Source organism: Canis lupus, chromosome 6 (assembly GCF_003254725.2).
Source record: "Canis lupus dingo isolate Sandy chromosome 6, ASM325472v2, whole genome shotgun sequence".
Lineage (NCBI taxonomy): Eukaryota > Metazoa > Chordata > Mammalia > Carnivora > Canidae > Canis > Canis lupus.
Window position 1 is genome coordinate 20,818,831 of NC_064248.1, and position 20,639 is coordinate 20,839,469.

At 44.8% G+C, this 20,639-nt stretch overlaps 1 protein-coding gene across 1 annotated transcript; it reads left to right on the forward strand.

The window, feature by feature from the left end:
- The first annotated feature begins 659 nt into the window (after positions 1-659).
- ZKSCAN2 (zinc finger with KRAB and SCAN domains 2) lies at positions 660-19,795 on the forward strand. The gene is made up of 7 exons (XM_025478584.3): positions 660-1,399; positions 2,792-2,975; positions 5,603-5,694; positions 6,025-6,151; positions 9,471-10,157; positions 12,457-12,948; positions 15,181-19,795. Exons 1-7 carry the CDS (start codon positions 995-997, stop codon positions 16,101-16,103), a joined length of 2,910 nt encoding a protein of 969 aa, XP_025334369.1. The 5' UTR covers positions 660-994; the 3' UTR covers positions 16,104-19,795.
- Positions 19,796-20,639: the final 844 nt, after the last annotated feature.

Consider the following 20,639-nt stretch of genomic DNA (forward strand, 5'->3'; position numbering starts at 1 on the left):
TTCCACACTGTGCCATCTTCTCCCGCAAAACGTGCGCTCGGCCCCGGCTGTGTCCCTCCGCCCCCTCCTCGCTTCTCAAGTCCCCCGGCGGCGAGTGGCCGCGCCGCGCCGCGCGCTCTCGCGAGAGTCCGCCACACGGAAGCCCCTCGCCCGCGAGGAGGCCTCCCGGGACCCCGCGGCGCGCGGTGGCGGGCGGCGCATGCGTGGCCGCGGCTCCCAGCGCCCCCCGCGCAGCCAGCGGGCGGGGCGGAGCGGAGCGGACCGGGCTGCGCGCGCGCGGGGCCGACCGCCTTCCCCTGCGAGGCCTCGCTGGGTCCCCGTGGCCGGGCTGCCCTCGGGGGCGGTACCGCCCGGCGGCTCCCGTCGGCGTGCGGAGGTGTCCGCGGACGGACGGCCCGGACCGCCCTGGCCCCGGAAGAGCCTGGCGCCGGCCTCGGACGCCGCGGGCCCGACCGGCCACCCGCAGCGGCCTGGACGCGCCGCCGGGGCCGAGCCTCGCACCCCGCACCCCGCAGCCTGCACCCCGCACCCCGCAGCCCGCACCCCGCAGCCCGGGCGGGGCCTGCACGTCCGGCCCCACCCACCCGGGGCCTCGCCTCCCCGGAGCCCAGCCCCCTCCCGGCCCGGCTGTCCAGCCCCCGCCCACCGCTTCTTTTCAGTCCCCTTGAAATCTCTCCCGGTCCCCTGGCCTCGGTCTTGCGGACGTTGCACTAAAAGAGATGCACCCCGGAACAGCACACCTGGTTCGGAGAAGACGCCGGGTCTGGGACCTCAGGGTGCACGTCCTCCTCTTCCAGCGCCCGGGATAGATCTGATGATGAACGAGCCCCGAGTGCCCGGCTCCGGCTGACGCTGCCGTTCTGCACTTCCCTGCCCTCCCAGCCACGCTTCCAACGTCAGTAAGCAGCGAGCTCCGGGAGGTTTAGGTTTATTTGGCTCCGCTCTGAGCTAGGCGCGAGGCTGACCTCCCCACCCCCCAGCCGCGGGTTGGAGCATGGCTGCATCCCTGGACCCTCAGATCGACGTCCCCCTGGAGGTGGAGGGATGCTTAATAATGAAGGTGGAGAAGGAGCCCGAGTGGGCGGTGGAGCCCTCTCTGGAAGCATCGGAGGGCTCCGAGTCCGAGACCTTCCGCAGATGCTTCAGGCAGTTCTGTTACGAGGATGTGGCTGGACCCCATGAAGCTTTCAGTAAACTCTGGGAACTTTGCTGCCGGTGGCTGAAGCCCGAAGTGCGTTCCAAGGAGCAGATCCTTGAGCTGCTGGTGATCGAACAGTTTCTCACCATTTTACCGAAGAAGATTCAGGCGTGGGCGCAGAAGCAGTGTCCCGAGAGTGGAGAGGAGGCGGTGGCCCTGGTGATACATTTGGAGAAAGAGGCTGGAAGGCTAAGACAGCAGGTGAGAGAGGACTTCTTTTTTTTTTCTTTTTTCCAGATTGTTGTATTTAGAAAGAAGGGGACGCATGAGAGACTCCTAACTCTGGGAAGCGAACAAGGAAGGGGAGGTGGGCAGGGGGGTTGGGGTGACTGGGTGATGGGCACTGAGGGGGGCACTTGGCAGGATGAGCACTGGGTGTGATGCTATATGGTGGCAAATCAAACTCCAATTAAAAAAAATTGAAAGAAGGAAAGAAAGAAAAAAAGAAAAAAGAAAAAGGACAGGTAAGGGGGGGCGGGGGGGCGGGGCAGGGATGCCTTGCAGATGGGGCTTGCTATGGAGGGAGAAGTGGTACTAATGAGAGACCTTTAAAGTGAATCTACTTAAAAGAGGGTCCAAATTTCATATTAAATAGAAAGATTTAAAAAAAAAGAACCCTTGCTTGAAATATTATTTTGCAAATGAAGCTAGACATTATGCATCACAATACTTAAGTCTCTGGAGTGTTTCTCAGAATTTATGTGAGAGAACAACACATTATGTTTTTCAGGGTTGGACTTTTGCAGCCTGATCCTAAAGAGGGCCGTTTACTCGAGGAAAGAACCACAGAACTTCATCGGTTATCCCAGGGCCCTCTCTAGTCCTTTAATATTCCAATGTGTGTCTTCTGAAGTGCCCTGGATGCCATCATCCTTGTCACTCTTCTCTGGTTTAACCACCAGCTCCTCATTTGTCAGTGGCATTTCATGGTCTTCTGGTTGTTTTCAACAGCCCTTTCATTAACCTCATAAAATCCTGCAAGATTTGCAGTTTCACCTTGCACGGGATTTGCATTCGTATAAAGACCTGACTGTCAGCAGGCTGCTGTGTTGGTCAGGGATAGACGCGACATGTGGAGATTAATTTTACGTTTTCAGTTCAGTAGTGAATGTATCTTACTAATCTGTGAACCTTAATAGATGTAAGCACTCAACGTCTATTTTTTTTAAAAAGATTTTATGTATTCATTCATGAGAGACATAGGCAGAGGGAGAAGCAGGCTCCCTGTGGGGATCCCGATGCAGAACTCGAACCCAGGACCCAGGGATCATGCTCAGTAGACGCTCAGCCACTGAGCCACCTGGGTGTCCCTCAGTATCTATTCTAATAATAAGGAGGCTCTGTATTTTACTCCTGATAGATTTTTCCTTCTCTGTATACTAAGAAAGAACACTGTCTTGTTTCCTTATACCTAGACTTCTGGACGGTACTATTTCTCCAATGCCCTTGGGGACTCCATTGGGAATGGAGTGAAATTTTCATTCCTTCCCACATCTTCTGTCCTTCTCTGATATGTTTCTGGGGGGACTTTGGCCCTCATTGGGCCCTGTTTTCCTCCCTCTTTCCATTACAGCACTAGCTTTTATTTCCCAGGTTAACAGCCCTGTGCACTCAGAGAAGCAGGCCCCACTGGGAGCAGCGTGGGAGGTAACGGACTTTCAGCCAGAGCAGGTGGAGACCACTGGAGTGGTGTCTCTGGAGGAAGCTGGAAGCCTCCACTCAGGACACAAGGAGCAACTGAACCGAAAGAGAGAGCATCGGCCCTTACCCAAGAATGGTAAGAAGAACTCAGAGCATGCCCAGTGCAGAGACCATGGCAGATGTATTTTGTAACCCTAACACTGTGACTTACTCAGATAGGATCCCCTCAATACCTTTTTGAAAATAAATTGAATATTTGGGGAGAAAGACTTCTTTAGCTTCAAGAGGTAGGAAGATGCACAGCGTAAGTAAAAGGCATATCTTAAAAATGGACTCTGGGGAAAACTGAGCTTGCCCAGACTGGCCTCAAGGACTTGCAGTGAAATGTAAGAATCTCCCAGTCTGTAACCAGCTTGAATTTTTCTGTCCTGCCGTGGATATATGTGTATGTGTTCTTGGCTGACTATATAAACAACTTTAAAGACTGTGTGGAAAGGGAAACAAGATACTTACTTTAAAAAATTGACTCACAAGTAAGGTGTCACAGAAGTAGCATATGAGAACAATAAAGAATAGATTTCATAGAGGAAGGAGCACAGGCTCCCTAGCTGCCCTGGACATTAATAAGTCAAGTAGGAGGAAATTGAACACCCTGTCTTTCCCTGTCCACTGTGATCTCTCCATTCCAGCAGTCTGGTGTCAGGCTGAGAGGAATGGAAAGATCATTGAACTTACAGTGGAAGGCTTGGGTTTTATACCTTCTTGTCTCTGCCCCTCTTGTCTGTCCGACCTAGGGCAAGTGATATGGGAAGGAACATTGATGCACAGAGGTTAAGCGATGAGGCTTTAGGGGCAGACAAACCAGACACAAAACCTAGGTCTGCCATCCTTTATCTGTGCAGCCTTGGTCAGGTTACCTAACTTCTCAAACTTTCCATTCTGTCAATTGTAAAAGGAAAGCAATAAGACTGTTAGTGTAGATTGAAGGAGGCAGCATAAATGGACCAATCAGTACATTTGGTGGTCAGTAAATGTTAGTTCCCTTTCTCCAGTAATGGCACAATTATTTCTAAACTCCAAATCTCACACAGATTTTATACAACCCCTCACCAGGTAGCAAGATTCACTGCTATGTACCCAAACTCCTTATCTTTCCTGAAATTCATGTTGTGATAGAATTCATTGCAAATATTAATGTTTTCTGAATTTCGAGGTTCACATAGATCACATGCTCTGTTACTTTAGCCGATAAGCTTAGTCCAGTAAATTTATAGTGTATTTGGATTTTGCCACCCCAGGGTGATAAGGAACTCACGAAGTGGAAAAGTATGTACTTACCAGGAGGGTGCCACTGTGCCCGTGCCACTCTCCCCACTTGAATGCACACTGCCTCTAATAGCTCGCTGAGGGATCCCTGGGTGGCGCAGCGGTTTAGCGCCTGCCTTTGGCCCAGGGCGCGATCCTGGAGACCCGGGATCGAATCCCACATCGGGCTCCCGGTGCATGGAGCCTGCTTATCCCTCTGCCTGTGTCTCTGCCCCTCTCTCTCTCTCTCTCTCTCTCTCTCTGTGACTATCATAAATAAACAAAAATTAAAAAATAAAAAAAATAGAAAATAATAGCTCGCTGAGAAACACACACTGAACAGTATCTTTGCTTTTCACCATTTTTTTTTTTTTTTTGTAAAAATGAAAATCCTTTTTTGGATTTCTTTCAGTTAGCAAAAATAGGTACTGATATCAATGTCTTTTGCAAAAAAACAAAGTGGCATCACATGAACTTTCAAGAAGCAGGGGATATCTGTATTATGTTTCCAAGGAAATGATTCAGTTTGCTTCTTTGGAAAGTAGTGGAGCAATATTTTGAGTTCTTTTTTTTTTTTTTTTTAAGATTTTATTTATTCACGAGAGAGACAGAGAGAGAGGCAGAGACATAGGAGAAGCATGCTCCCTGCAGAGAGCCCAATGCAGGACTCAATCCCAGGACCCAGGAATCATGACCTGAGCCCAAGGCAAATGCTCAACCACTGAGCCACCCAGGTGCCCCAAGCTTTTGAGTTCTTGATCACAGTAATATTCATTCTGCAAGTTTTCCCTAGACAGTGAGTTCCAGAGTTGCTTTGTGTATGTTTATATATGTTCCTCCTGGTTTTTGAGGGAGTGTACTGTGTATTTGCCTGTCACGTCCCAGACCATGTATCTATGTATGTATGTATGCTAACTTCTTTATCATATGAAAGCATTGCTTAACTTATGCTAGAGATTGCAAACTGGTAACTCACATGCCACGTCAGACTTGTTGTGTTTCACCTACAAGGAGTTTTTGGTTTGGGGATTTTATTTGTTCGTTTTCAGTTCTCAAGTTTAAAAATTTTTGAGATTTTATACAAAAGTCCAGATTTCTGGCTTCTCCTGAAAAAAATTAGAAGCTCTCAGTATCCCAGGCCCACTGCTGCCCACTGAAGCATTAACTGGAAGTGGGCATCAGCTGTATGTCCTTTCAGTGGTGTGTGTGCTGTCCAGTTCCCCCATTCCTCACCTGGGCCCTTTCACAAGGCACTTTGTCTGCTAACTCCCTGAGATCACTCACATTTGTGAGCCTGGCTTCAGGGTACCATGGTTTCGAATATTGTTCTGAACTCATTAATGAAATGACCAATTTATATTTGCTGTCTTTTTTTTTAATATATGTTCATTTCTTAAAAGGAGAAGCTGCATGAATTAAAGGGCCTAGAACCTTGATTGTTCCTTTCTCTTTTTGCAGCTCAGCCTTCTCCCTGGGTTCCTGCCCCTGCTCACGAATGGAACAGCATGGATCAGGAAGTAACAACCACACGACAACCTGTTGTGTCTCAGGTACGTGGTAAATCTTCTCTCTGCCTTCCCTAGGGTATTCGGTCCCATGAATTTCCTGTGCCTTCACTGTCCTCAGACTTTTACACTGTTCCCCCCTGACTCCTTTTGCAGAGAAGACTGGACCCAGCCTTCTGATTAATGAGACTCCTTGCTGGATCATCTCTCTTATGATTCTTTATAATATCTTCTGCTTCATTTGGCACATCATACACACTTGGTTCCCTGATTTTAATTCTTCTCTGGGGCCTTTCTGTGTTTCCTCCATGATCATTCATCCTTTGAAAACCCATGTGGTTATCTTGGTAGTCATTGCTGTTAGTGTTGTTACAGGGACCAGTGAAAGATGTCCACATGGCGAGAGGTTTTTCCTACAAAAAGAGCGTACATCAGATTCCCGCTCACAGAGACCTGTACCGGGATATTAGGAAAGAGAGTGTTGGGAACATGGTCTCCCTGGGTAAGGATTCTTTCCCTTTTCACATAAAAGATTTGGGGATTTTTGATATCTTTATTTCTATTGATTATACATTAGTTAAAAGTGTCAACACCTAAAGGACCTCCTTGGGTTATCTAGTCATTTCTGTGGCCAGCTCACCAGACCTAGTAATCAACTGTCCCTGTACTCTTCCCCACTCCTTCCTCTCTTCCAGTTCAAAATAGATACACATTCTTCTAACTTAAGGATGAAAACATTGGTAAGGTATTATATACGACTGTCATATCCTTACTACTTAAATATAAGCTTATACATACTCACTAGACTAAAAGCTTTATAAAGTCACAAGGTCTCTTTATGATTTGTTCTTGTTTAACTGCAGTAACCCAACACTTTGCATACAGCTGGACCCATGGGTGAGTGGCCAGAAAATAATTGTTGGATGGATGGAAATCTTACAGATGGAAGGAAAAAAGTAATATCAATACAATAACCTCGGCGGTATGTTGTGAATTATTTAAATAGCACAAATATACAGGCACACATAACAACTGAAGTGTCACTTTAGAAGCAAACGTCTGAAGGATTGTCACCTGCGTTAGTAGTAGGCATAGGGGATCCCTGGGTGGCTCAGCGGTTTGGCGCCTGCCTTTGGCCCAGGGTGCGATCCTGGAGTCCCGGGATCGAGTCCCGCGTCGGGTTCCCGGCATGGAGCCTGCTTCTCCCTCCTCCTGTGTGTCTCTCTCTCTCTCTCTCTCTCTCTCTCTGTCTATCATAAGTAAATAAATAAATAAATCTTTTTTAAAAAAAGTAGTAGGCATAATAAGTAGTTTGTTCATACATAACGAAAAAATCAAAGACTGCTTATTAATAAAATTACAGGCCTAAAATGTGTACTAGCCCATACTAGAGAGGCTGTAGACGTGTGCTAATAGGGTAGCCACCAGCCACATAGGGTTATTTAAATTTATAGAATTAATTAAAATGAAATAGTTAAAAATTAAGTTCCTCAGTGGCCATAGCCACCACCAGAATATTTATTTATTTTTTATAATGTTATGTTTCTTCTTTCTTTCTTTTTTAAGATTTTATTTATGACAGAGGGGTGGAGGGGCAGAGGGAGAAGCAGGCTCCATGTAGGGAGCTGGGTGTGGAACTCGATCCCGGGTCTCCAGGATCACACCCCGGGCTGAAGGCAGCACTAAACTGCTGGGCCACCGGGGCTGCCCACCACCAGAATATTTAATAGCTATTTGGGTCAGCACAATTATAGAACATTACTGTCATCATAGAAAGTTCTGTTGGACAACACTACATGTAGCTTCTAAAGTTTAGAGATTATAAACAGGCTATACCAAACTCAGTGAATAAAGATATACCAACAACTGCTTATAATTAGAAAGCAATTAAAGCAACTGAAAGAAATGACCAGAGTAAGGTGGCACTGATGACACAGAGATAACAAGGCAGTCCTCCCAGAGCAGTAGGCATCCCAGCTGTCTGCCTGGGTTTGCACATGCAGGTATTTCCTACTGCAACCTCAGCTCACATGCTGTCCAGACATGGCATGCTTTATGAGAGTCCTGAGTAAAATGTGCCACTAGTGGGATGGGGATCATCTTCCAAGAATTCAGATTTAGCCCACTACCTTCATACGTACAGGTGACCCTTAAACAAGATGGTTTGAACTGCGCAGGTTCACTTCTACATGGATTTTTTTTTCAATAAATACTGTGAATATGTTTTCTCTTCCTTAGGATTTTCTTAATAATATTTTCTTTTCTCTAACTTATTTTATTAAGGAACTACAGTATGTAATATATATAATATACAAAACACGTGTTAATCGACTATGTTATCAGCAAGGCTTCTGGTCAGCAGTAGGCTATTAGTTAAGTTTTGGGAGAGTCAAAAGTTACACATGGATTTCAACTGTGGGGTTGGTTCCCCTAACCTCTACTTTAAGAGTCAACTGTGATTACAGTGGAAGGACCCAAGTCCAAAAACACCTGCCCCAGTCTTTTATCATATATTGTAAATGAATGGCTTATAGGCTGATTCTAGCCTATACACATATTTTGGCTTTGCACAGAGTTTTAATTTAATATTAGTTTGTAAATCCAGATTTTCTATATCTCTTCAAAAGTCAAATATCAGCACAGGCCCACCTTCTCACATAGCAGCAATTGGCCAGACCCAAATCAAGGAGCTCATGCTGAACTGCCATATTTTTCACTCATTTGCACTGCCTGCCTGGTACTTATAGATATTTGAGCTTTCATTAACCCTACGCTTAACTCTCTCATATGAAAATAAAGAGCAAATCTCCATCCCCATGGTTCCTTCAGAAAGGATTTGATGTGATGCTCCTTCTCTCGAGAATTCTGTGAAGTTTCTGTGTGTAGTATCCAGAGAAGAAACCAAATTTTATTACGTCCCTATTGGGCATTGGGATCAGACAATTTTTTATATAATATTCCCAGCATTTCTGTGAACAGAGGCCAGCATTCCCTAGGAAACTGAAACTCCGAGATTAAGAAACTTTCCCCTGGTCCAAAAGGAAAGCAGGGTTTACTGAGGTCAGGGTTCACAATTAAGACATGTTGATCTCCACAGTGCTGTAAGACAACAAACTATTGATGTGCTTCCCTGTCCTTACATCTCTTTCCTATTAACCTTGCCAGATGTATCCCAAAATTCTTGACTTATCTCTCCTAGCCCCAGAGTGTGTGTGTGTGTTGGGGTGGGAGTATGTGGAGAGCAGATATAAGCACACTTGATTTTATAATTTTAAAATTTTATAATTTTATAAGTATGTGGAGAGCAGATATAAGCACACTTGATTTTATAATTTTAAAATTTTATAATTTTATAAGTATGTGGAGAGCAGATATAAGCACACTTGATTTTATAATTTTATAATTTTATAAGTGTTGTCCAAATGCTAGTTAGGAGTAAACACTGAACCCAAAACAATGTGAGACACTGAGAGGGAATCAAAGTTAGTAAAATATATGTTTTTTACCATTAAAGGTTTTTCCTTAACAGCTAGCTGGAGAAAGAAGTGGTACATATGTGAGAAGTAAAATGGGAATATAAGCTAGTAGGTGATTGTGCCAAAGAAGAGAGATATAAGGAAAACTATAACTATACAATAAGTAGTAAGAATTACCATGCTGTGTACTGTCATGGCTGAGGAAGGCTCTAGAAGTGAGGGGGATTGGACAAGACCTTTCAAGGATAGGTGTGAACATGTCCAGGAGGGCATACTGCAGCAGCAGATTAGGGCGTGCAGCTTTGACCTCTGGGTTTACCATGGAATGTGTTTCTCTTCCTGTAGGAAGTACTGCATCTGCATCTAGCAAGATTGCCCGGTTGGAGCAAAGAAAAGAGCCCTGGACTTTAGGTCTACACTCTTCTAACAAAAGGAATATTATTCTACGAAGCAACCACATCAAGGAGAAGCCAGTTCATGCCACTCAGATCCCTGCACGAAGTGCGGGGAGAGTATGGGGCGAGCAGCAGCACTGGGGTTTAGAAGACGAGAAGATAGCAGGCGTTCATTGGAGCTATGAGGAAACAAAGACTTTCCTTGCCATTCTCAAGGAGTCTCGCTTTTATGAGACACTACAAGCTTGTCCCCGAAACAGCCAGGTGTATGGGGCTGTAGCCGAGTGGCTGCGTGAGTGTGGCTTTCTCCGAACACCGGAACAGTGTCGGACCAAGTTCAAAAGCCTCCAGAAGAGCTATCGGAAGGTGAGAAATGGCCACGTGTTGGAACCCTGTGCCTTCTTTGAGGACATGGACGCTCTGTTGAACCCCGCAGCCCATGCTTCATCTGCTGATAAGCCAAAGGAGATTCTCTCTCTCCCCAGACTAAAGAGAGTTGATATCAGTGCTAAAGAACAGATCAATTTGGTGGAGGAGGAAGATGCTGCAGAAGAATCTGATGGTGATGAAATAGGCATTGAATTTATCCGGAAGTCTGAGATTCGTGGTGCCCCTGTCTTGTTTCAGAACCTCAGTGGTAAGAATTGTGCTCTTTCCTTTGGGTATGAAAATGGATGATAGGGGCTTGTGGTAAAAAGAGTAGATGGGAGGCAGCCAAACCAGGAGAGTGCTGTCGTGAGCACCTTGCCACTAATCACTGAACGTACTCTCTGGTGTTTTTTGCTGCCTTGGGACAGTCTGAGTAATGGCCGTGGAGGTTCTTTCTCAGGCTAAAGCACAGCATGGATTTGAGTATTTGGAGCCTATAGAAAGATGATAGAGGGGATCCCTGGGTGGCTCAGTGGTTTGGTGCCTGCCTTTGGCCCGGGGTGCGATCCTGGGGTCCCGGGATCGGGTCCCGGGATTGAGTCCCGCGTCAGGCTCCTAGCATGGAGCCTGCTTCTCACTCCTCCTGTGTCTCTGCCTCTCTCTCTCTATGTCTATCATAAATAATAAATAAATAAATATTTGAGAAAAGAAAGATGATAGAGTCAAAGGACTGGGGAGCCCACATCTGAGGACTGGTATAAAGCAACCAGTTGTATTGAATTATAATAAGTTGTGTTAAGTTATATATAATAAGTCAGTTGTGTTGGGTTCTAGTAAGTCGAAGATACCTTTTTATACACTCTAGGGTAACCAGTTGAAGAACATATAACTAACTAGAGTAAAAAAACTGTAATTGTAGAAGAAGACAAGAAAGGAGAGAAAAAGGAACACAGAGTAGATTATTCCAATGGAAAACACAGGAAGATAGTAGACATAAATCCAAATACATCATTAATTACAAACTTAAGAGACTAAGATTGTCAGTCATTTAAAAAAAAATACTCCTTACAGGAGATGCATGTGAAGTGTAAGACGCAGAGACCTTGAAATTAAAAGGTAGAGAAGATATACTATATACCATGTAAACAAAAGCTGGTGTTGAAACTGGGGACATGCAGAACTAACCCGGTAGTTAATGATTGGGTGACAGTAGACACACTGATAAGTACTTTGAGCTTCAATTTTCTCATCAATAAAACATGACCCAGGATTCCAGGATCCTTAGTGTTAAATGAGGTGGTAGGTAAAAATGGAGGAAGGCATTCTGCAGATGTTAAACACAGATATCTCCGTTTTTCATGATGTGCATGATAAAAAAAAAGAGAGGCAGAGGCAAAATAAGAGAGAGACTTTATTCTGGTTAAATGCAATGAGACATAGCTGGGTATCACTATTATTAGGAAAGTTTCTCCACTCTGCTTTATGAAAAAGATGCCTGGGTGGCTCAATCAGTTAGGCGTCTGTTTTAGGCTCAAGTCATGATCTCAGGATCCTGGGATTGAACCCTGCATCCTGCTCCCTGCTCAGTAAGGAGTCTGCTTCTCCCTCTACCTCTGCCTACCCCTTCCCCTGCTCATGCTTATGCTCTCTCTCAATTACATAAATAAATTCTTTTTAAAAGAAGATGGTAAGTTCTTAGAGTGGAAAAATCAGGCTAGGAGAGTTGGGGGTACACTCATGACTACATTCAAAAGAGCTCAGAAAAACACGGGGAAGATGCATCATACTTGTACAGGTGCTCCCCAATCTGGAAATCCGTAGACACAAGGGCAGACCCAAACATGGGAATGCAGTGCTATCCTGGAGGAGATCACCAGGCAAGACTGAGGATAGAAGTGATTTCTTCATACTCGCAAAACACACAAATACCATAGTTTTAACAAACTGTATTCAGACATGTCCTGAGAAGTTTGATTCTCCCATAGAAGCAGAACATCTGCTCATTCTTGTGAGTCATTTCATCTCTCACAGTAGAGGACTCAGTGACATCAAAAATGACTCTGGATTAGTTCTCCTCTTCAAGGAAAACTGACTTAACAAGTGTCCTCCTCTGTTAGTTTTAACCATTGGAAAAGATAGTTGTACCCTTAGTTAATCGCCATAGCAATGGCAGATCTGAGGGACTACATTCTTACTCTACCAAATAAACTTTGAGACCAGTTTAACAATTTCAATTTAAAAATCCTATTGGGAAAAAAAATAAAATAAAATAAAAAATAAAATAAATAAAAATCCTATTGGGATTTTGACTTCATAGATTCATCTGATAATTGATACCTGTACAACTTGAGTCTTTACTATTCAGAAACATAGCGCCTCTCTGTGTCTTCTAGTTCCTTGATGACTTTCAGTAAATTACAGATTTTTTTCTCTCATTTTTTGCATATCTTCTCCCCCAGCATATCATAGTTCCTGTTGCCACTATGAATGGGTTTTCTTTTACCCCTTATGTTTAGAGGCTGCAGACTCTTTTTCTTATATCTTTGAATTTTATCCTTCCATGGCAGGTGTACACTGGGGGTATGAAGAAACCAAGACTTTTCTTGACATCCTCCGTGAGACTCGGTTTTACGAAGCTCTCCAGGCTTGTCATCGGAAGAGCAAGTTGTATGGGGCTGTGGCTGAGCAACTGCGTGAGTGTGGCTTTCTCCGGACACCGGAACAGTGCCGGACCAAGTTCAAAAGCCTCCAGAAGAGCTACCGCAAAGTCAAAAATGGTCACGTGCTAGAGTCCTGCGCATTCTACAAGGAGATGGATGCCCTGATAAACTCTCGGGCCTCTGCTCCTTCCACCAACACCCCAGAAGAAGTCCCATCACCCTCAGGGCAAGAGGGAGAGGATATTGAGATTGAACCCCAGGAACCAATAGGCTGGGAACCGGAGGAGGCCTCACAGGAGGCGATGGCTGAAGATTCTGGCAGCGAGAGAATGAGTGAGGAGGAAATTGTACAAGAGTCAGCATTCCAGGGGCCTCCAGGTCTACTGCCAAGCCCAAGTGGTAAGGACCATCAAGGGGGAAGTATGATTTACTGCAAAATCAGTAACTGAGCGTATAGCTCATGAGTATTTATTCATTAAGCAGACATTGAGGATCCTGTGCTGTGTGAGAAACGGGGGACCTAGCAATGAACAAAACAAAGTGTCTTTCTCCTGGTGCTTCTATTCAAAGAATTCTAGTGATTCAGGCTTTGGGATCTCAGCCTTGGTTTTTGTCTATTTGGGTCAGTGTTTCATGTCACCTGAAAATACTATGGGGAAGAAGAACTTGCAAAAAAAGTCAGAGAAAGAGGTGTGTCCATAGGCTCAGAACACAAAAGTCTCAGTCCTTTGTGACATGCCTGAGAAAAAGGTCAGGCAGAGGCAAGATTAGAGAGAGACTTGACTCTGGTTCCCCGCCCCACCGGCATGTTTCCCACAGACTGCTGGCGCCCTCGTGGGCATCAGTCCCAGACTTCAAACTTTCAAGACTAAAATCACTGTCTTCCTTTCTGCGTCTTAGCTCTTCCCTGTGTCCTCCCACATCCTGACCTAAAACTTCAGAGACCATTTTTGGTGCTTTCTCTCTCATGATTTACATCCAAGCAGATACTGTCTTTCCGCCTGTTGTAGAACATCTGGACAGATCCCCTCTTTAGTTAACACAGCTACCAGCTGTGGTAGGAAAGTCTCAACCTTTCTCTGCTTCTTGCCAAGACTTTTGTAACAGACCACCCCAATCCAGGTTTCCTCATCAGGCTTGTGTTAAGATTCCACAGCCATCCTATCTTTCTGTCCTTTCTTTCCAGCATACTCTGCTCATTCAAAACAAAGGCTAGAGAGGGGGCATCCATGTGCTTTCTGCTAACGTCTATACAGGAAATTATAATTTGAAGGCTGAAATCGTTAATTCTTATATAACCCAGGGTTTGGTTACTGGAAACAAAGTCCTTTAGTACCATTCCTTGTGAGTCTCATTTTTTAAATCGAGCTGCAGACCTGTTGCTAAATCGTCATACTCTGTCTAGCCAACCACGAGGCTGTGACTTCCTCCAAACCCCAGGACAATGTTGGACCCAATGAGAACACTTCAAAAGAACTGCTAAATGAAAGATGACATTGTTAGGGCTTTCACTTAACTTAATGGACTGATTGATGGCTGCCTTCCTCTCCCCGACCCATCCCACAGCCCCCCCCCCCCCACTTGGGACAGAGAGATATAAGCAATCTCAGCTCAATGTCTGCAAGGACAGGGATGTTCAAACTGGCAAGTAGAAACAAGGCAGCATAGTAGAATGCTGAAGAACAGAGGTTTGGGGATCAAACAAACCTGGGTGAAATAATACAGTCTCTGGAATTTGATTCAAAACAATCTGGGTAGAGGGAGCAGAAAGAAGGTGGGAATAGAAGGGAAACTAGATTGGCCATGAGTAGATCATCATTAAAGCTGGGTGAGTGGCTCATGGAAATTCATTTTACATACTATAGTCTCTACTTTTCTGTGTGTTTGAATTTTCCATAATAAAAAAGTTCAAAGCCACACAGTTAATAAGGAATCAAGATGGAATCAGAACCAGAGCAGTATGATTCCAAAGCCTGTGTCTTTTCACCACATCATACTGTGTGTCCAGAAGACCTCCTGGAAAAGCTGGCAGCAAGATGCACCTTGCAGTGAACGTGGGACATAGACAACAGGGTGAAAGGGAGGGAATTCCAGTTTGAGGAATGATGAGAATTAAGATTTGAATTTGTGTGGTCTATGTGTGAGACAGCTGGAAAAAAACAGTGACAAGAACATTTGAAGAGAAGGAAGAAATAGCCTTGGGTAGGGTATGATTAGATATCAGTGAACTTGGAAGTCCATTGAGGAACTGAAACCGGATCACTGGAATCTGCTCTGAACACCAGCGCAGTGTGTTTTAGCACAGATGTGAAATTTTGAAAGCAGGATGGGTGAGAGTAGAACCTCAAGGAGAATGCTAAGTTGGTCCCCTGTTAACTCAGGATATGGGTGGAGAATAACAACTTGGATTTCAATTCAGAAACATTTCAGAAGGCCTACTTCGTACTAGGTGTTACTGACTGCTCGTGGAACTGAATAAAAATAAGGCATAATGAATCAGAGAAGGGTAATAGGACCCAAGAGGCCAGAGAAGTATGCAGGGATCCTAACAAAGCCCCATAGGCCATGCTCTATATGTTAATACAGGACTGGTCTGAAATTACAATCACTTTTTTTTTTTTTTTTTTTCAGATTTCGAAATTGGAGGTAGTTTCAAGGAGGACACAACACAGGTAATATATAAGGACATGGAGCAGCATAGGGCATTAATAGAAAAGTCTAAAAGGGTCATTTCCCAGAATGCTGATCCAGGTAAATACTGCAAAAGGGAATACATCTCAGGAAGACAATGGGAAAACCTTCAAGGAATCAGACAGGGGAAGCTGATGTCTCAGCCTAGAGATTTAGGGAAAGCTGTAGTTCATACGAGGCCTTTCATGGGGAAGAGACCCTACCGACTTCTCAAATATGGAGAAAGCTTTGGAAGGAATGCTCGTCTTATGTGCCGAATGACCCACCAGAAGGAAAATCCTTATAAATGCAGTGTCTGCGGAAAGTGCTTTGGTAGAAGCAGAAGCCTAATCAGACATCAAAGAATCCACACTGGAGAAAAACCCTTTAAATGTCTTGACTGTGGGAAAAGCTTTAATGACTCCTCCAACTTTGGTGCCCACCAGAGAATCCACACAGGGGAGAAGCCTTACAGGTGTGGAGAATGTGGAAAATGCTTTAGTCAGAGCTCGAGTCTTATCATACATCAGAGAACCCACACTGGAGAGAAGCCCTATCAGTGTGGGGAGTGCGGGAAGAGCTTTACCAACAGCTCCCATTTCAGCGCCCACCGCAGGGTTCACACTGGCGAGAACCCCTACAAATGTGTGGATTGTGAAAAAAGTTTCAATAACTGCACACGATTTCGAGAGCATCGGAGGATCCACACTGGAGAGAAGCCCTACGGCTGTGCCCAGTGTGGCAAACGTTTCAGTAAGAGTTCTGTCCTCACCAAACATCGGGAGGTTCATTCAAGGGAAAAGCTTCTGCCGCACCCACCGTCCTCATGTTCCCCAGAGAACCCACCTAAGGGAAAGACTGATGAATTCAGGAAAACTTTTTGACGTTGACCTCTTCTCCTCCTACGTGCCCCCATTAGCCATTTTACCCCAGCCTCACCGTTAGAAGCAATCTTTTCTTAGCTATGAAGTGTAATTCCCAAGATGAGCTTGAGAATAAACTATGGGTCCACCTCATGTTCTCACCTCTGCCTCTAACTTGACCAGTCCGTTCCTCTCAACTTCTCCCTTAGCAAAGTGGAGAAGATGTCCTGTGTGGGTTCAGAATGACAGTCCCTTCAGGATGTCAAGACCTCTGCTGTGGGATTGCCAAGTTCAGCACCATTCAAGGTGACTCCACATGGAGGAGAGTTGTTTTCAAGCAGACCCAACATGCTGAAAGTTTCCTGTTGCCCACCACATAGGATCCTGGACCCAACCTGATCACAGATCTCTTGTTCGGGTAGAACTTTCAGGAGTCTGATCAGATTGACACCACATCTTAGTTTTGAAGACAAAAGGGACATTGAGATTGTAGCGCTTCCTTCGGAAGTCTGTTGCACTATATACCCTTTTGGTCGAGGTGATCCACACTGCTAGGGTGGAGTCCCTGTATTGTCAATGAAACCATGTAACTAACACCTCGGCCTCCACAGAGAAGAGAAGCACCTGCTCACCCACCATGCTAACCTTCTCCAGACCTGAAGACCAAAACCCCCTGGGCTGCTGCTTCTCATCCTCTGATCCAGTTCCTCTTACCATTTCTTGTAAGTCCTACACTTAACCTCCAGGGTGTTCTGGATGCTCTCATCTGACTCTCCTGAACCACCAGGCCCTCTCCAGAGTAAAGAGGATGCATGTCCATGGTGGGTCTCATTAAAGTAGAATCTTCACTCAGACACATTCTACTCTACAACTGCTCTGGTTCTTACCTAGAACATGACTGGCATGTTGGCATATTTCATGCCCCCCAGCCCCAATACTTTAGTAATATTATATTAATGATAGTTTTCTCAAACTTTAAGGGGATAGGGAAAAAGTACAGTAGAAACTGAAAACTGTCACTGTTTCTAAGACCAGTCAGACTCCTTAGGCCTGCTCTAGATCAGATAGCCACCTCATTCAGACTGTGACCTCCAGGGCTATTTGTTAAATACACTATCCTTTTCTGAGTCTTCTACTCCCTGTTCTTAGAATCATCAACCCAATTGTAGAGCCCTGAGTAATTTATATAACTCTATAGCTTACTGAGTAAACATGGAAGGATTTACAGAAACCTCCAATCTACAACACCATTGTCGTTTTCCTATTTAAAAAATCTCTTTGATAATTCCTTAGCACTAGCCCAATAGGTCTTGAAGGAAGAGCGAAAATGGCGAGGGGAGAGACAGGGAAGTAGTTGATTCATTTCTGGAAGTTACAGATGAAACCAAGAAATCTGATCTTCCAAAGGTGGTTGCTCCAGGATGAGGCCAGTGACATTTATACCCTTAGTACATAGGTAACCCTGGGGGTGGGGGGAGGGGGGGTTTGATTTGGGAAACAGGTCCTAAGTTTGGTGGAAAGACAGCCACAGTCAGAGCTGTGCATAGCTTCTTTTGATCTTATCTCTTCTCTGCTTTGTCAGATGTTCTCTTATTTGAAGACCTCTGGAGATAATATTTTTCCTTTGAGTATGTTTGAACCTTTCAAAGCCTATTCAACATTGTAGCAAGTGGGGTAGGCAGCGTAGAAAGAAATCCATTTCATGGTGCCAGAATAGGATGTGGCCTGCTGGATGGCAGGTGACTCAGGTACACATTGATACATGTTTCTGATTTTACATTTGTTGGAGATGTTACAATTGTTCACACCTCGGTAGGTTGGTTTCCTGCGTGTGGTCTGAATTATAGACTTCTAATGGTAAGTGCAGTGTCATGTCATTAGTGTGCCTAGCACAGTGAGATGCGTGCGGTGCCCGTGGGCGTGTGCTTTGTGTAGATGTTCCGGAATTCCAGCTCTAGAGAAGATGCACATGAATAGAAATAAATCTCCACTTAGTAATACATACACAGGATTGATACTTATATCAAAGCATGATTCAGGAAAGTAGATGATTTATGCGTAAGTATTTATTAAGTACTGTTATGTGTAAGGCCATGTTCCAGGCTCTATGAGAGGAAGCGAAAATAGAAAAGGACATGGTGCCCCTACTCAAGGAACTTGCAATATGACAGAGGAGGCATTCCAGCAAAAGGTAATTAATGCCATTCACCTTCATGTCACTTGCAAAAGACCAATGACTCAAGCATGAGAAAATCACCATCGCTTGCAAAAGAATTTTTCTGAATTGCCTAAAATTGTATACCTCTGCCTCTCAGACGTCCCCAGTGGCAGAAAAGGTGCAGGACCGATTCCATCTCCAGTGGAACAGACCAAGTCTGTGTGAGTTTCACATGTCTGGGGTCACACAAAGGTGCAACCCAAGTTCCCTGCCTATAGTCCTAGTGGTAAATCGGCTTTTGGACGTGGGTTAAATTGCCTTCGTGAACTCTGTCTCTGCTGAAGAAATAGAAGATCCTACTTATCATCTTAGACCAAGACAACTTACATTTTGTCTTTTTTCAACTGGAGCATGAAAGTCAAAATGAATAGTGTATGTCTTTTATATCACATAACATTGCCTTTATGAAGATCCATAGGAAAAGATTTTTTTCTGGGTCTTGGTACCAGGGAAAGCTCTGATCCTAAGCAGGAAAAAAAAAAATTACAAACACTGTGATTTTTATAACTTACTGCTTTTCTCTCTTTGTTCTGGCTGCTGGAAAGCTCAACAAAACATACAAGCCACCTCAACCAACTACCTAAAACCTATATTTGTTTAATCCTATTTCATTTCTTTGAAGATTACCCCAATTCCTATTTTTTTTAAAGTCGTATGAACAAATGGACATTTTATTCTCTGACATTTTATCCAAGGCACTTTGGAAACTGGCTTGTATTCCCTGCCTACACTTGCTTTGTTACCCCCACAAATACCTCCAGTTCCTACCAGTGATTTTATTACACATACAACCTACCTTGTTTATAAATCTTCTTTAAAATGGAAACTTCACACATATGCTTAAGCTGTTCAGGGCAGCCTGCCCTGGGGGAGCAAGCATTAGACCAGAAGCCAAAAGGGACACGTTTTAGTCTTGTCACTATCGCTTAACCGAGTGTTGTTTGACAAACCTCAGCCTCTCTGGGCCAGTGTTCCTTAGCTGAAGAGACATGGAACTTGATTGCCAAGACTGCTCTGGCTCTAATATTTAGTGAGACAGCAGGGTGTGGCAGGGTGTGGTATAGGTGAGGAAGAGGTCATAAGACCAGGTAGCCCTCCTGGCCCACCGCTGCAGGCCGCATCCCAGGCTACACTTCATACTTTAGGAAGAAGGAGGCTGTGAGCAGCCCAGGAGCTTGCGCAGTGAGGAGAAAGACTCCTCATTCATGTTCACCAGAAGGCAACTTGTGAAGCTCCTTGGTAGCCGATGGCAGGTAGCTGCAGTGAAGAAAGCCTGTATGTGAGGTCTCCTGCTCAGCAATGCACGAGACTCAGCTGTGAAGGAGCTGGGGCAGCCCCAAATGCAAGGCATGTGTGAGCAGCTTGCACAGCTGTTGGCTTTAGCCTCTGAGTGCATTCCAGGTATCAGTGTATGTCTCTTCATTGTTTTGTATTCACATTCACTTAGATGTCTTCTTGAAAACTTGTATGTGAAATAAATGTCTAAAATAAGTGACTCCTGTTGGTGTTTGCCATAATTTGAAGGAGGTGTTCTGTTAAGGGAAAAGACTACTGATCCAAGAGGTCATAAAAGCATATCCCAGTAGCTCTCTTAAAGAGTCTTGGTGTGATTCCAGCTCCCTGCTCTCCCACAACACAGACTCTTTGTGAGTTCCCAGCTGTCCATGTGCAGCAGCCCTTGGAGCTGTCTCCACCACTGTCCCAAGCATTGGCTCTGATTCTAGGGTGGAGTTCATCCCAGAAACACATAGCTCATGTACTCTGAGCGAGGCCCCCACCCACAGCTTTTCCTGGTGGTGAACAAGTATCGACAATTTCCCCCAAAGATGCAGGATCCCCCAGTGTGGCTTTGGATTTACTGTTTTCATTCAAAGAGTTCCAGTGGTTTCCATTTCACCCTTGTTCCCCTAACAGTTTCAAATCCACAGGTCGTAGAGCCAACGTGGAGATTTTGCCACTTGGCAAGGATGGATTTCCAACTAAACTCACAGGTACTGTAGGAGGAGCCACAGGATGGATTTAGAGAGCCATCCACCTAAAGGTAGGGTAGACTGCATGCATCTCTCACCTGGGCTTTGTAAGCCTCTACTCTGTGCAGCCAACTGCAGCAGTAGACCACAACCATTCACCCAAGGAAGTGAAGATGATGGCTTGCAACACTCACGTGCACTGTTCTGTCAATGTTGTCCCACAAAAGCCTCCGTTCCCTCACAGACATTTAGATCTGTGAACTGAGCCAGGTCTGGGAAGTTAGAGGAGAGACTTCAGATCTCTAAGGGAAAAACAAAGTCTTAAGGCCTAAAAATTTTCAATTCCTATAAACCAGTTAAACTGATTAG

Excerpts from the sequence above, each read along its gene's own strand:
- ZKSCAN2 (XM_025478584.3), top strand. The coding sequence starts at position 995 with ATGGCTGCATCCCTGGACCCTCAGATCGACGTCCCCCTGGAGGTGGAG. Across the intron at positions 10,158-12,456 it reads CTTGTTTCAGAACCTCAGTG|GTGTACACTGGGGGTATGAA; the intron begins GTAAGAATTGTG and ends CTTCCATGGCAG. Across the intron at positions 12,949-15,180 it reads TCTACTGCCAAGCCCAAGTG|ATTTCGAAATTGGAGGTAGT; the intron begins GTAAGGACCATC and ends TTTTTTTTTCAG.